This window comes from Pteronotus mesoamericanus, unplaced genomic scaffold (genome assembly GCF_021234165.1).
Source record: "Pteronotus mesoamericanus isolate MK-2021 breed Mesoamerican mustached bat unplaced genomic scaffold, CSHL_Meso_final scaffold_54, whole genome shotgun sequence".
In the NCBI taxonomy this organism is placed as follows: Eukaryota; Metazoa; Chordata; class Mammalia; order Chiroptera; family Mormoopidae; genus Pteronotus; species Pteronotus mesoamericanus.
In genome coordinates, this window is record NW_026555321.1 from 60,458,982 (window position 1) to 60,472,126 (window position 13,145).

At 39.0% G+C, this 13,145-nt stretch overlaps 1 protein-coding gene across 1 annotated transcript in view; it reads left to right on the top strand.

Annotated features, from left to right (window-relative positions):
* MMP16 (matrix metallopeptidase 16) overlaps positions 1-13,145 on the top strand; it is a 269,641-nt gene that overhangs the window by 152,802 nt on the left and 103,694 nt on the right. The window contains exon 3 of the mRNA XM_054595067.1: positions 11,688-11,810. Within this exon, the coding sequence (XP_054451042.1) occupies positions 11,688-11,810 (123 nt within the window). The remainder of the gene's footprint in view (positions 1-11,687; positions 11,811-13,145) is intronic.

Genomic DNA, 13,145 nt, shown 5'->3' on the forward strand with positions numbered 1-13,145 from the left:
TATAATCCCTATTAAAATCTAATGACATATTTCTCAGATATAGAACAAATATTTCAAAAATTTATATGGGACCATAGATGATTGAATAGCTGCAGCAATCTTGAGAAAGAAGAACAAAGTAGGAGGGACCACAATACTTGACATCAAACTATATTATAAGGCCACTGTAATCAAAGCAGTGTTGTACTAGCATAAGAATAGACACATAGATCAATGGAAAAGAATAAAGAGCCCAGAAATAAACCCATGTCTCTATGATCAATTAATATGCAACAAAGGGGGAAGAAGCATTAAATAGAGTGAAAGTAAGCTCTTCAACAAATGGTATTGGGAAATCTGGGCAGCTACATGCAAAAAAATTAAACTGAGGTAATTTATATCTTACACAAAAATAAACTCAAGATGGATACTGAAATATAAGCCATAATATCATAAAAGTCCTAGAGGAGAACATAGGCAGGAAACTCTCAGATAGTCCACACAGCAGTATTTTCACCAATGTGTTCCCTAGAGGAAAATACATAACAGAAAGTATAAACAAATGGAACTCATCAAAATAAAAACCTTCTGGATGGCCAAAGAAGGCATCAGCAAAATGAAAAGCAAACTAACTGTATAGGAAAATATATTTACCAATGATACTCTGACAAGGGTTTGATCTCCAAAATATATAAATATAAATTCTTATGAGTACTGGACCTACAAAATGTGAACTGCGTAACGGCCACTTGCCTTGTTTTTTTTTTTATCCACACATTATTTTACTATCTCTCAGCATGTTATAAATGCTCAGAAATGGTTTAGTAAGAATCAATAAGGATGAGTAAATAAGTGATCTAATACTAGTAACATAAGTATTTAAATTAAAAATAAAAAAGAGGGGGAATCAAGATGACAGAAGAGTGAGTGGAAGTCACACTGACATCCTCCCAGGACCAACCTGGAATTACAACCAAACTATGAAGAAATCACCTTGAAAACAACTGAACAATAGAGAGAGGAGCCTTGAAAGCTTGAAGACAGAAGAATTGGCTTTAGCGCCATCTGAGTGGTAAGGAGTGCGTTACGGACCTGAGAAGGCAGGTGGGGTGTCCATGGGTGGCATCACCAGAAGGATATTTAAAAAGGCAGATGGATCCCCCTGAGAACTAAACTAAAAGTGGGGATCTCTAGCCAAAGCAGCAGAGGCCAAAAAGTACACAAACAACAGCCAGCTGCAAAAAGAGGCAGGGTTGCTCTCTGCCAAAGACAGGTGGCTGGAGATGCAAAGAGCCTTCTAAAGGGCCAACACAAAATTTTTATTTGCAGCCATTTACCCTGGTCTCTGGCAAAGGCAGAGGTACAGTAGGCTGGGGATGCCTGAGGAGAGACGGGGGAGGGAGGTTTGGGGGGAAGAACTGAGAAAATGGCTGGCGGGGTCTCGGTGCTGACTCATCCCCGATGAGGCAGCAGCCATCTTGCTCAGTCAGAGACCAATCCCCCTGAGTGGAACTAGTATCAATGGACCCAATAGCCCCACCCACAGGTGGGATTCCATCCCGCCCTGTGCTCACTAAGCTGCCTGCTAAGTGCAGAGTGGTAGCCACAGACAGTAGATCCCTGGCTTAAGGCGGAGCAGAGAAGTCTGGCAACACCTGAGGAGAGACTGGGGATGGAAGCTTTGGGGAGAGAACGGAGAGAGTAACAGCGGGATCCCATTGCAGAATCCTCCCCCAAACAGCAGCAGCATTAAAGGACCCAATAACCCCGCCCCCAAGAGGGACTCTGCCACGCCCTGAGCTGTCTAAGTCAGGATGCTGAGTGCAGAGTGAATAGATTAACAGCTGAAGTAGAAAGTCACAGACAGTAGATTACTGGAAGTCTCGAGCAGACTGCTTAAGGTCAGACAAGGTCCACATCTGACATCATCAGAGGCAGATCCAGAAAGTAAAACAGTGGTCTCCAACCGTAGAAGTTCACACCAGAAAGTCAGGAAATCAAGCAGATCAACTTAAGAAGCAAAGTAAAAGAAAAGAGTCTCACAAATAAAGGGTAGACAAAGAAACACACCCCACTCGAAGGGAAAGGAGGAATCTCCAGATAGAGAACTAAATGAAATAGAGGCAAGTAAACTCTCACATATTGAGATCCAAACAATTGTTCTAAGGGAGCTCAATGAGCTAAGAGAGCTCAGAGAGGATCACAAAAAACTACACGGAAACTAAGAGGTACTTTTCCAAACTATAACATCACGAAAAAGGATATAGAAACTATCAATAAGAGACAAGAGGAATGTTCATTTCAGAATACAATTTCTGAATTGAAGAACACAGTAGAAGAAATCCAAAGCAGGCTGGATGAAGCTGAGGACTGAATCAGCGAGCTGGATGACAAAGCAGAATAAAGTTCCCAGAAAGAGCAAGACAATGAACAAAGACTCAAAAAGAATGAAGAGGCATTTAGGGAAATGTAGGACAACCAGAAACGTAATCACATCCGTATAATAGGGAAACCAGGAGGAGATGAGGATGAGGAAGGAATAGAGAACGTATTTGAAAAAGTAATGACGGAGAACTCCCCTAACTGGAGGACAAAAAAAATTTCACACAAGTCCAGAAAACACAGAGGGTCCCATTCAAGAGGAACTCAATGAGGCCCACTCCAAGACACATCATCATTAAAATGGCAAATATCAAAGACAGGCAGAGAGTCCTGAAGCAAGCAAGGGAGAAACAGGTAGTAACATTTAAGGGAGCCCCAATAAGGCTTGTGTCTGACTTCTCAACAGAAACACTGCAAGCCAAAAGGGACTGGCAAGAAATTCCAAGTAATGAAAAGCAAAGGCCTGCAACCAAGACTGCTCTACCCAGCAAGGCTCTCCATTAAAATGGAAGGCGAAATAAGGAGTTTCCTGGTTAAAGAAGGCTAAAAGAATATACCTCCACCAAACCAACCCTGCAAAAGTTGCTAAAGGGACTGCTTTAAGATGAAGAAAAAGTTTCTATGAATACCCAGTTCCTTTCAGAGTTGCCAATATTTGATATTACCAGTATTTTTAATACTCATTAATCTGATTGTGATAATGGTGTTATTTTAATTGTTCCTTTACTATTTGTTGAAACTAAACCTGTTTTAGTATATTTCTTGACTATTTCTATTCTTTTTTTTAAAAAAAGCTTTAAATGACTTTGGTATTCTTTATCTATTTATTGATTAAAGGTATGTAGAACTTTTATCCCTAAACAAACAAACAAACCTTATTAACCATGTTTTAGATGTGTTGCAAATACTTTTCCATTCTATTCTTTGTCCTCTAACTTTTTTTATATGTATATTAGTAATAGTTAAATGTTAAATAAGTCATACTGTCAATATTTACTTTATAGCTTCTGGGTTTGAATATTTTACTTGAGGTCATGAAATATATTAGTTTTATTTTCTTCTACATCTCCTTAGAGTCTACATATTGATTTTTAACTCACCTGAATATTTCTTTTATAATGTGTGGAATAGGGCTCTATGTTTGTTTTATATCAAGTAATAGTGGTACATGCACCTTATTTGTTGAATAAGTCTTATTTTATCCAATAATTTGAAATATCAACTTAATCATATATTATATTCTTAAATAGGTATATACACTTGTCTCTAGAATGTTCATTATATTTCATTGGTCTACTTGATTATTTTTGTGCTGGTGTTATGTTGGTTTAATTGCTGAGATTTTAGAATGGCTTTAATTTTTTTAATATTTCATAATTAACTCTCACATTTAAAAAAATAAATAAAATCAATCTACATTTAAGAAAGAAAGGAAGAGAAAGAGATGGAACTCCTATCTTTTGCAGCAACATGGAACTGTAGAATATTAAGCTGAGTTAAATAAGTCAGTTGATGAAAGGCAATTACCATATGATCTCATCTATAAGTCGACTCTATTCAACAAAATAAACTAATGAACAAAATAAACCACAGGCATGGAAACATGGAGCAGACTGAAAGTGACCAGAGAGGATGGGGAAAGAGGACAATGGTGGAAATAAGGGGAAGGGACTAGACAAAGAGCATGTATGAATGTCCCATGGACATGGACAACAGAGTGGGAATTGAATGGGGGAGTGGGGTGTTGGAGTGGGATGGGTGAATGGGGGTGAAGGGGAAAAAATTGAGACAACTGTAATAGAATAAACATGATTTATAAATTAAAAAAAAACCTCAAATAAAAAAATAAGAAAAAATAAAAAAGAAATAATTGAGGAAAAGATAAAACAGATAAGTGTAACATAAGAAAAATTATATTCAAAAGCCAAAAATATACATAAGAAATTCAACAGAGAAATCTTTCAGCACAGGAATCCAACAATCATCCCTGAATACCTGTCCTTCTGTGAGAAAACTTACTATATCCAGCATATGCATGGCCTAAAGTGGAATTAAATAGTAATAAAATTGAAAAGTTTTTATTTACTAATTTCACTTTTTAATTTTGTGGATTATTAACCTAATTTTAGAGAATGTATTATCATTGAACATATATTTGATTCTGATTATAACTAAATCTGTTTTGTTAAATTTTATCCCACTCTCCAAGATTATTTCTCCTTTTAGAATGTTTTCTTAAATATTTATCTAGCTAAATGTAAGTATAACCACATTCCACATAAGTGCATTGGGTTATATTTAGTAACGTTGTATTATTTTGTATCCCAGTACTTTCACTGAGATAAGTAAGGATAAATACCTGCCTGGGTCATATTATAATTTTTGTTGATGTAATTAAAGAAATATCCATATGTAAAAGCCACTTATATCATCATCCTACAATTAATGTTTATTTTTTGTTATTTAAATCCAGATCTAGATCTTACAATGTACAATAATGGAAAGTAATGGTTCTTTTAATTCCACTTACTTATTGGATATCTTTTTGTGACAGGGGTTCTTCAATATAGTGGGAGTCTGTAAATCTGCTTCCCTGGGTGTTTTACAGTCTAGTGAAATCTCTCTCAAATTTTGTGGTTTCAGAGTGGTGCCTGGGGGATTAGTTTAAAATCAGGAGGCCACATTGTCTGCTCTGAGTTCAGTTCTGTAGTCCGATAGCCTGCTAAGAGTTAGCATTTTCAAGACATCTCATTTGATTTGGAGATTTTAATAAACACAAAGAGTGACTTTCTGAGGTAACACAGCAATGCGTTATGATCTAGGTGGAATTGTTATCTCTGATCACTGCAATATCTACATTATTTATTTGTTTGTCTGTTTGTTTGTTTTAATTTGTTTTTTCAAATACATTTGTCTCTGCCTAGCCGCCACCACTTTCCTTTGCCCCCACCCTCCTTCCTTCCCTCAACTCTTCCCCTTTGGCTTTGTCCATGAGTCCTTGCTATATGTTCCTTGACTTTCCCCTTCCCTTCCCTTCCTTTTCCCTGCCCGACCTCCCTCCTTCCCTCTTGTCTCTGTTGATTTCTTTTCTTTTCAGTGTTGCTGGTCTTATTTTCCTTACATCTTTGTATTGTTGGTTCCACTTATAAGTGAGATCATATGGTATTTATCTTTCGCGTCCTGGTTTATTGCGCTTAGCATAATGCTCTCCAGTTCCATCCATGATGTTGTGAAGTTTAGTAGTTCTTTTTTTCTTTCTGCTGCATAGCATTCCATTGTGTAAATGTACCTTCGTTTTTTGATCCAGTCATCTTCTGATGGGCATTTAGGTTGCTTCCAACACTTGGCTCTTGTAAATTGTGCTGCTGTGAACATTGGGGTGCATAGGTTCTTTTGTATTGGCGTTTTGGTATTCTTAAGGTATAGTCCCAACACGGGAATCACTGTATCAAAAGGCAATTCCATTTTCAGCTTTTTGAGAAAATTCCACACTGCTTTCCACAGTGGCTGCACCACTCTGCATACCCACCAACAGTGGACTAGGGTTCCCTTTTCTCCACAGCCTCGCCAGCACCTGTTGTTTGTTGAACTGTTTATGATGGTCATTCTGACCGGTGTGAGGTGGTACCTCATGGTGGTTATGATCTGCATTTCTCTGATGGCTAGTGATGCTGAGCATCCTTTCAAATGCTTCTGGGCCCTCTGTTACTCCTCCTTGGAAAAGCATCTGCCCAGGGCCTTTGCCCATTTTTTGATTGGATCATTTGTCTTCTTGGAGTAGAGTCAAGTGAATTCTTTATATATCCTGGAGATCCAACATCTGTCTGATGTATCATTAGCGAATATATTTTCCCATAAAGTTGGCTCCCTTTTCATTTTGCTAATGTTTTCTTTAGCAGTGCAGAAGCTTCTTATTTTGATAAAGTCCCACTTGCTTATTCTTTCCTTTCTGTTCCTTGCTTTAGGAGACATATCAGTGAAAAAAATGGCTGCGTGGCATATCTGAGTTTTAACTCTCAATGTTTTACTCTAGGAGTTTTATGCTGTTGCGACTTCTATTTAAGTCTCTTATCCATTTTCAGTTTATTTTTGCGTATGGTGTCAGCTGATGATCCAATTTCAATTTTTTGCATGTAGCTGTCCAGCTCTCCCAACACCATTTGTTGAAGAGGCTATTATTGCTCCATTTTATGCTTCTGCCCCCTTTGTCAAATATTAGATGTCCATAGAGACCTGGGCTTATTCCTGGGCTTTCTGTTCTGTTCCACTGGTCTATGGGTCTGTTCTTGTGCCAGTACCAGACTGTTTTGAGTATAGTGGCTTTGTAGTAGAGTTTGATATCCGGTATTGTGAACCCTCCTACTTTTTTTTTTTCCCCTCAAAATTGCTGCAGCTATTCGGGGTCGTTTATGGTTCCATTTGTTTCCAGAAATTTTTTAATGTCTTCTCTTATCTCATTATTGACACATTCCTTGTTTAACAGTCTACTGTTGAGTCTCCATGAGTTTGCAAGTTTTTGAAGTTTCTCTTTGAGGTTGATTTCCAGTTTCATGTCCTTGTGGTCTGAGAACAAGTTTGGTATTATTTCAATTTTCCTGAATTTGCTGAGGCTTGCTTTGTGTCCTATCATGTGGTCTATCTTTGAAAAACTGCCATAAGTATTTGAAAAGAATGTGTATTTTTCTTCTTTGGGATGTAAGGTTCTCTATATGTCAGTTAAGTCTCTTTGATTCAGTGTGTCATACAGCGCCACACTATGTTTATTAATGTTTTGTTTGGAAGATCTGTCCATTTTTGACAGCGGGGTGTTGAAATCCCCTTCTATCAGTTTGTTGCTGTCTATATCTTTTTTGAAGTCATCCAACAATTTCCTTATAAACTTGGGGGCTCCTCTATTGGGAGCATATAAGTTTACAATGTTTATGTCTTCTTGATAGATTCTTCCTTTAAGTATTATAAAGTGCTCCTCTGGGTCTCTTTTTATAGCTTTTGTTTTGAAATCTACATTGTCTGGTAGAATTATGGCAACCCGGCCTTTTTCTCATGCCCATTTGCTTGGAATATTTTTTTCCATCCCTTTACTTTCAATCTGTGTAGGTGTGTTGCTCTGAGGTGGGTCTCTTGTAGGCAGCATATGTGTGGGTCATGTTTTCTTATCCATTCAGCTACCCTGTGTCTTTGGATTGGGGCATTTAGTCCATTCACATTTAGAGATATTACTGAAAGTAACTTACTAATCTTTTCTCTTTGTACCTGTGTCCCTCTCTCTCCCATTCTTTTCCTTCAGAAAACCAGTCCTCTTGGCATATCTTGGAGTGCTGGTTTTGTAGAGATGTATTCTTTTAGCCTTCTCTTTTCTGGGAAACGCTTTATTTCCCCTTCTATTTTAATTGAGAGCCTTGCTGGGTCTAGCAGCCTTGGCTGTAGGCCCTTGCTTTTCATGACTTGGAATATTTTTGCAAATCCCTTCTTGCTTGTAGTGTTTCTGTTGAGAAGTCAGCTCCTAAGCGTATCGGGGCACCCTTGTATGTTACTTTCTCCTTCTTCCTTGCTGCCTTGAGGATTCTCTCGTTGTCTTTGATAGTTGCCATTTTCGTGATGATGTGTCTTGGAGTGGACCTCCTTGGGGTCCTCTTGAGTGGGGTCCTCTGTGCCTCCTGGATCAATGAGACCCTTTCTTTCCTCAAATTGGGGAAATTGTCCATCATTACTTTTTCAAGGAGGTTGTCTATCCCTTGCTCCTCTTCTTCTCCTTTTGCTATCCCTATTATATGGATATTATTGCGTTTGAGGTTGTCCTGCATTTCCCTAAATGCCTCTTCAGTCTTTCTTAGTCTTTTTTCCATTTCTTGTTCTTTCTGGGAGCCTTTTTCTACCTTATCCTCCATCTCACTGATTGGATCCTCGGCTTCATCCAGCCTGTTTTAGATTCCCTCTACTGTGTTCTTCAATTCAGAAATGGTATTCTTCATATCCTCTTGTGTCTTCTTGATAGTTTCAATGTCGTTTTCCAGGTTCATATAGTTTATTGTAAGATCCTGATAGGTTCTCTGCAGTTTCTGATAGTTTTCTTTGAGCTGGCTGAGCGATTTGAGCTTCGTTAGAAACATTGTTTTGAATTCCATATCTGATAGTTCCCTTGCCTCTATTTCATTTAGCTCTGTCTGTGGGGAGTCCCCTTTTCCACTTATTTGGGGGGAACTTCTTTTTCTTCCAATTTTGTGAGAGTCTGTTAAGTAATTTACCTATTTTTTTTTTTATTTATTTTTGCTTCTGCTTCAATTGGCTGTTTCGATTTCCTGACTTTGTGAATTAAACTTCTGTGGTAGTAGGTGGGTCTTTTTTATTTATTTATTTATTTATTTATTTATTTATTTATTTATTTATTTATTTATTTTTCCCTTTACTTTTCTTTCTAGGCCTGCCTCTGATGATGTCAGTTTTTGACCCAATATGGCCTTGGGTCGTTTGTTTGAGCCTTCCTGGAGTCTACTGTCTGTGTCTGCCTCCTGCTTTGGGCAGCTCTGTGACCCCTTCGGTCAGGGCTGGACTATTTTTTAGGATCACTCTGCAGTCTCAAGCCGGCTCCTTGTGCATGCTCCCTGGCATGGCAGGATCCCCTGCCTGCCTGGGCTCGCGCATGCATGCCCCACACCAGGGGGCTTATTCGCGGCCTCGCTTACTTATCTGGCCCCCCTGGGCGGCGAGCTCCCCGGCACTGGTCAGTTTAGGGTCTTCTATTGTGTGTATTCCCCTCTTTTTGCTCTTTGGGTACGTTGCTTGCCCTCGCCAAATGGAGACTAAGGAAATGGGAGGAAGTCAGCTCCAGGACTCTCCGGTTAATCCTGTCTACGGTCTCTCCTCCAGGGACTCTGGGCAGCTCTGTGACCTCTTCAGCCCGGGATCTACTAATTTTCTGAGCCGCTCTGCAATCGCGGGCTGGGCACGTCAATTTACGCCTGCCCTTGCCACTCTGTGCACTCCCTCGCAGGCCATATGGGTGCCAATCTGTGGGAGGCCTTTCCGGCCAGTGCAAGTGTTGGCTAGCCCGCGTGGATTACACGCATGCTCGGCAACCCTCGCGGGTCACTCCGCGCAAGTGTGTGCGCCTGCACTGGGTGGTTTTGAGGTGTCTATGTGTGCTTTTCAGCTTTTGGCTTTTGGGGGTGTGGCCTCTTCCCGCCCAATGGAGACTAGGGCAAGGAGGAGTCAGGATTCCATGGTTCCTCCTCTCATTCTTTCCCAAATGCCTCCGTTTCTAGTCTCTCCTCAGGGGTCTCTGGGCAGTTCTGTGACCCCTTCGGCCAGGGATCCACCCCCTGTGTGGACTGCGTTTCAGTCCCAGGCAGTCTCGTTCATGCGCGCCCCTCTTCTGCCTCTTTGGGGTCGCGCCTTTCCAGCCCACAATGGAGACTACCGGACGGGGAGGGAGTTCGGACTCCCCGGTTCCTCCTCCCGTTCTTTCCCCATCACCTCCGTCTCCAGTCTCTCCTCAAGGCTCTTCCAGCCAGTCTGCACTCAGCCCCCCAGCTCACATGCACAAGCTGTGTGCGGAGTGCACAAAAGGCAGATTAATTGATGCCCTTATGCCTGAGCGAGATGGTAGCTGTAGCGTGGGAGGTGCGTTATCACTGGGGCTCCCCTAGCCGCGGTGTCACACCAGTCTTTTCCCAGGCACCAGCCCACCCTGCTGCCACCGCCACCCAGAGATCAAGGAAGGTGGCTGCCACTGCAATTTTTGCATTGTCCCTTTAAATGTCTCTTTGCATCCCCAGCCCTCTGTCTCTGGCAGAGAGCGCCCCTAAGCTTTTTGGGGTTGCGTTTTGTCTGTATTTTCTTGGTTTTAGCTGCTGTAGTTTAGGGGTCCCTGTTTATGATTCAGACCCCGTTCTTCTCAGGGGAAGCTAACTGGCCGTTTCAATGTCCCTTTGGTGCTAGTGCCAGTGGGCACCCAGCCCACCCTCTCCAGCCTCCACCGCACTTCTCACCCGTTCGGATGTGTGAGAGTCGAATCCACTGTCCAGGGCTCCAAGGCTCAATATCTACATTTTTACTGGGGCAGAATGAAAAGGAGAAACTTCAGTTTGAAACTTTATTTTCATTGTTGACACTGTTACAGATGTTCTTATTTCCCCTACCCCTTTGCCCACCTCACCTCAGCCCCCACCTCACCTTCCCTCTTTTTATCCCACACTGTTGTCTGTGTCTATGGGTCATGATTATATGTTCTTTGACTAATTCCTTCATCTTCTTTCATCCAGTTCAAAAAAGAGAGATTTGTACTCCACAGTGAAAAAACATCATTTCTTAAAAAGTAAAAGTTATGATTTCATTGTTGCATGAATTTCTTTTTGTTTATAAAAGTCGATTAGCCGATTTTTCCATGTAACATGTAAATTATTTTATTAATTTTCACAAATTGGATATCATTAGCTAGTCTTTCCCATAGTCAATTCTATTCCGTTTAAGGAATATACAAATTGTAAAGTATTTGGTGAAATACTTTGTTTTGTTTTTTTTATCTCCATGTTATGAAGCATGAAGAACTGTAAAGATACTGCATTAGTTTTGTAATTGTTAAATTAGATGGGGTCATGAACAGTAAAGCTATTTTATGAGTCACTAAAGAAAAAAGTGCTAAAAAGCATGAAAATTTTTCTGTTTAGACAAGAAACAACAATACATAGAAAATACAGCAATGGTCAAATGAGTTTCTAGGAAAGCAGACCACTGTATCTGTATAAATATTAAAAGTTTATAAATGAAAAGCGGCATTTTATTTTCTTAATATATAGTAAATCTTATTTGTGTGATGTAAACTTTATATTCAAAACATGTTTTTTAAGCATTGAATTTGGTTAGTATATGGCTATTAACTTGAAAATTAGGATAATGAAGGTAAAAGAAGAAAAAGGTAGGGAAAGACAAATATTCATTAAAGAAACAAGTTACCTCTCTGTAAGCTAAAAAGAGTAGTATTTACCCTTTTAACTCTTGGGATTTAAGGTCATGTAATAGATTTTAAAAATTGTTGAATGTTAAAGCTGGGAGATACCTTACTGATAATCTATTTTATGTTTATTTTAAAAGTCTTATTTTATGACACTCAGTCTACAGTTAGAGCAAAAGAAGTTAGAGAAAAAGTATCGAAAAACTCTTGAGTTTTAGGGAAAAAGTGTTCTTTCTACTTATGTTAAAACTTCAAGAAAATGGACAGTTTTCTCCTATATGTTTTCCCATTTTCATTATCACTGTCATAGATTAACCTCTCAGTTAATTTCCTTTTGAAGTTAATAATTAGTAATGGAAGATAATTTCTTTCGCAGCTGGATGAAGAAGCCTCGGTGTGGGGTGCCTGACCAGGCAAGAGGTACCTCCAAATTCAGCGTCCGTCGGAAGCGATACGCATTAACAGGCCAGAAATGGCAGCACAAACACATCACGTACAGGTAGGAGCAGTAGTGGTGAAATCTTGTTCTCCATTTATTATGGCTACTTATTTTGACGTTCTGTTTGGTAACTTACACACATTGACTGCATGGTAACATATCGTAATACAATGTGCACATATGGAGCTTAAAACTGTGATTGAGAAAGGGAATAAATTGTACATAGGTGACCTTGTAGTCATTCCTGGACACACTTGGTCTCATTTGTAAACTAGATGGTTCAGCTTCCCCAAATGAATACCTATATTTTGAAGGATTGTCAGATGAGTATCCAAACACATGGCATTCTTTAACAAGAATTTATAATTTAAAAAATACCAAAATAATAACACATCTAAATAATTACCACTTAAAAATGTCTTTGAATCTTTTAATTAACATTTAGTATCAGTGTGATTGTTAATCTATGGTAAGATTATGGTTGGCAGTTAGCTTTTTAAGAAACCACTTGACTGTCTTCAGAGCTGCTGCACCATTTTTCATTTTCACCAGCAGTGATGAAAGTTCCTGTTGCTCCATTGCCTTGTCAGCACTTGGTGTTGTCAGTGGTCTGAATGTAACCATTCTAATAGGTGTGTAGTGGTTTCTCACTATTGTTTCAATTTACATTTCCATGATGACATATGATCTACATATGCCATCTGTACCTCTCCTTTGGTGAGATGTCTATTAGATCTTTTGACCAAAAGGTGATGTGTTCTGTAATACCAAGTAGGTTGAGTTGAGTTGATTAACAGTGGTATTTAGTTCAACTATACCCTTACCTATTTTTTGTTGTATTATTTTCTGATAGAGGGATTTTGGAGTCTCCAACTAAGACAGTGTATTCATCTATTTCTTTTTGCAATTCTATCAGGTTTTGCTTCATGTATTTGATTATTCTGTTGTTAGCCATATACACATTAAAGTATATTATGTCTTATCACAAAATCAACACTTTTATCATTATGTAATGCCCCTCTTTATCCTTGGTAATTTTCCTTGCTCTGATCAGCATTGTCTGAAATGAATATTGTTACAGTTTTATTTTGATTAGTGTAGTATGGTATACATTTCTTCTTCCTTTTACTTTTAGTCTTATCAGTGTCTTTATATTTAAAGTGGCTTTCTTGTAGACAGCATATAGATGTTGTTGCTTTTTAATTTACTCTCTCTGTCTTTCCATTGGTATAGTTTGACCATTCACATTTAAAGCGATTATTGATATAATTGATTTAATGTCTTTTATATTTGTAACCCTCTGCTGTCCATTCCTGTTATTCTTGTGGATTATTTTTTGTCTTCCCTCTTTTTCTGCCTTCTATGGTTTTAAATTACTATTTAATACATTTTTGT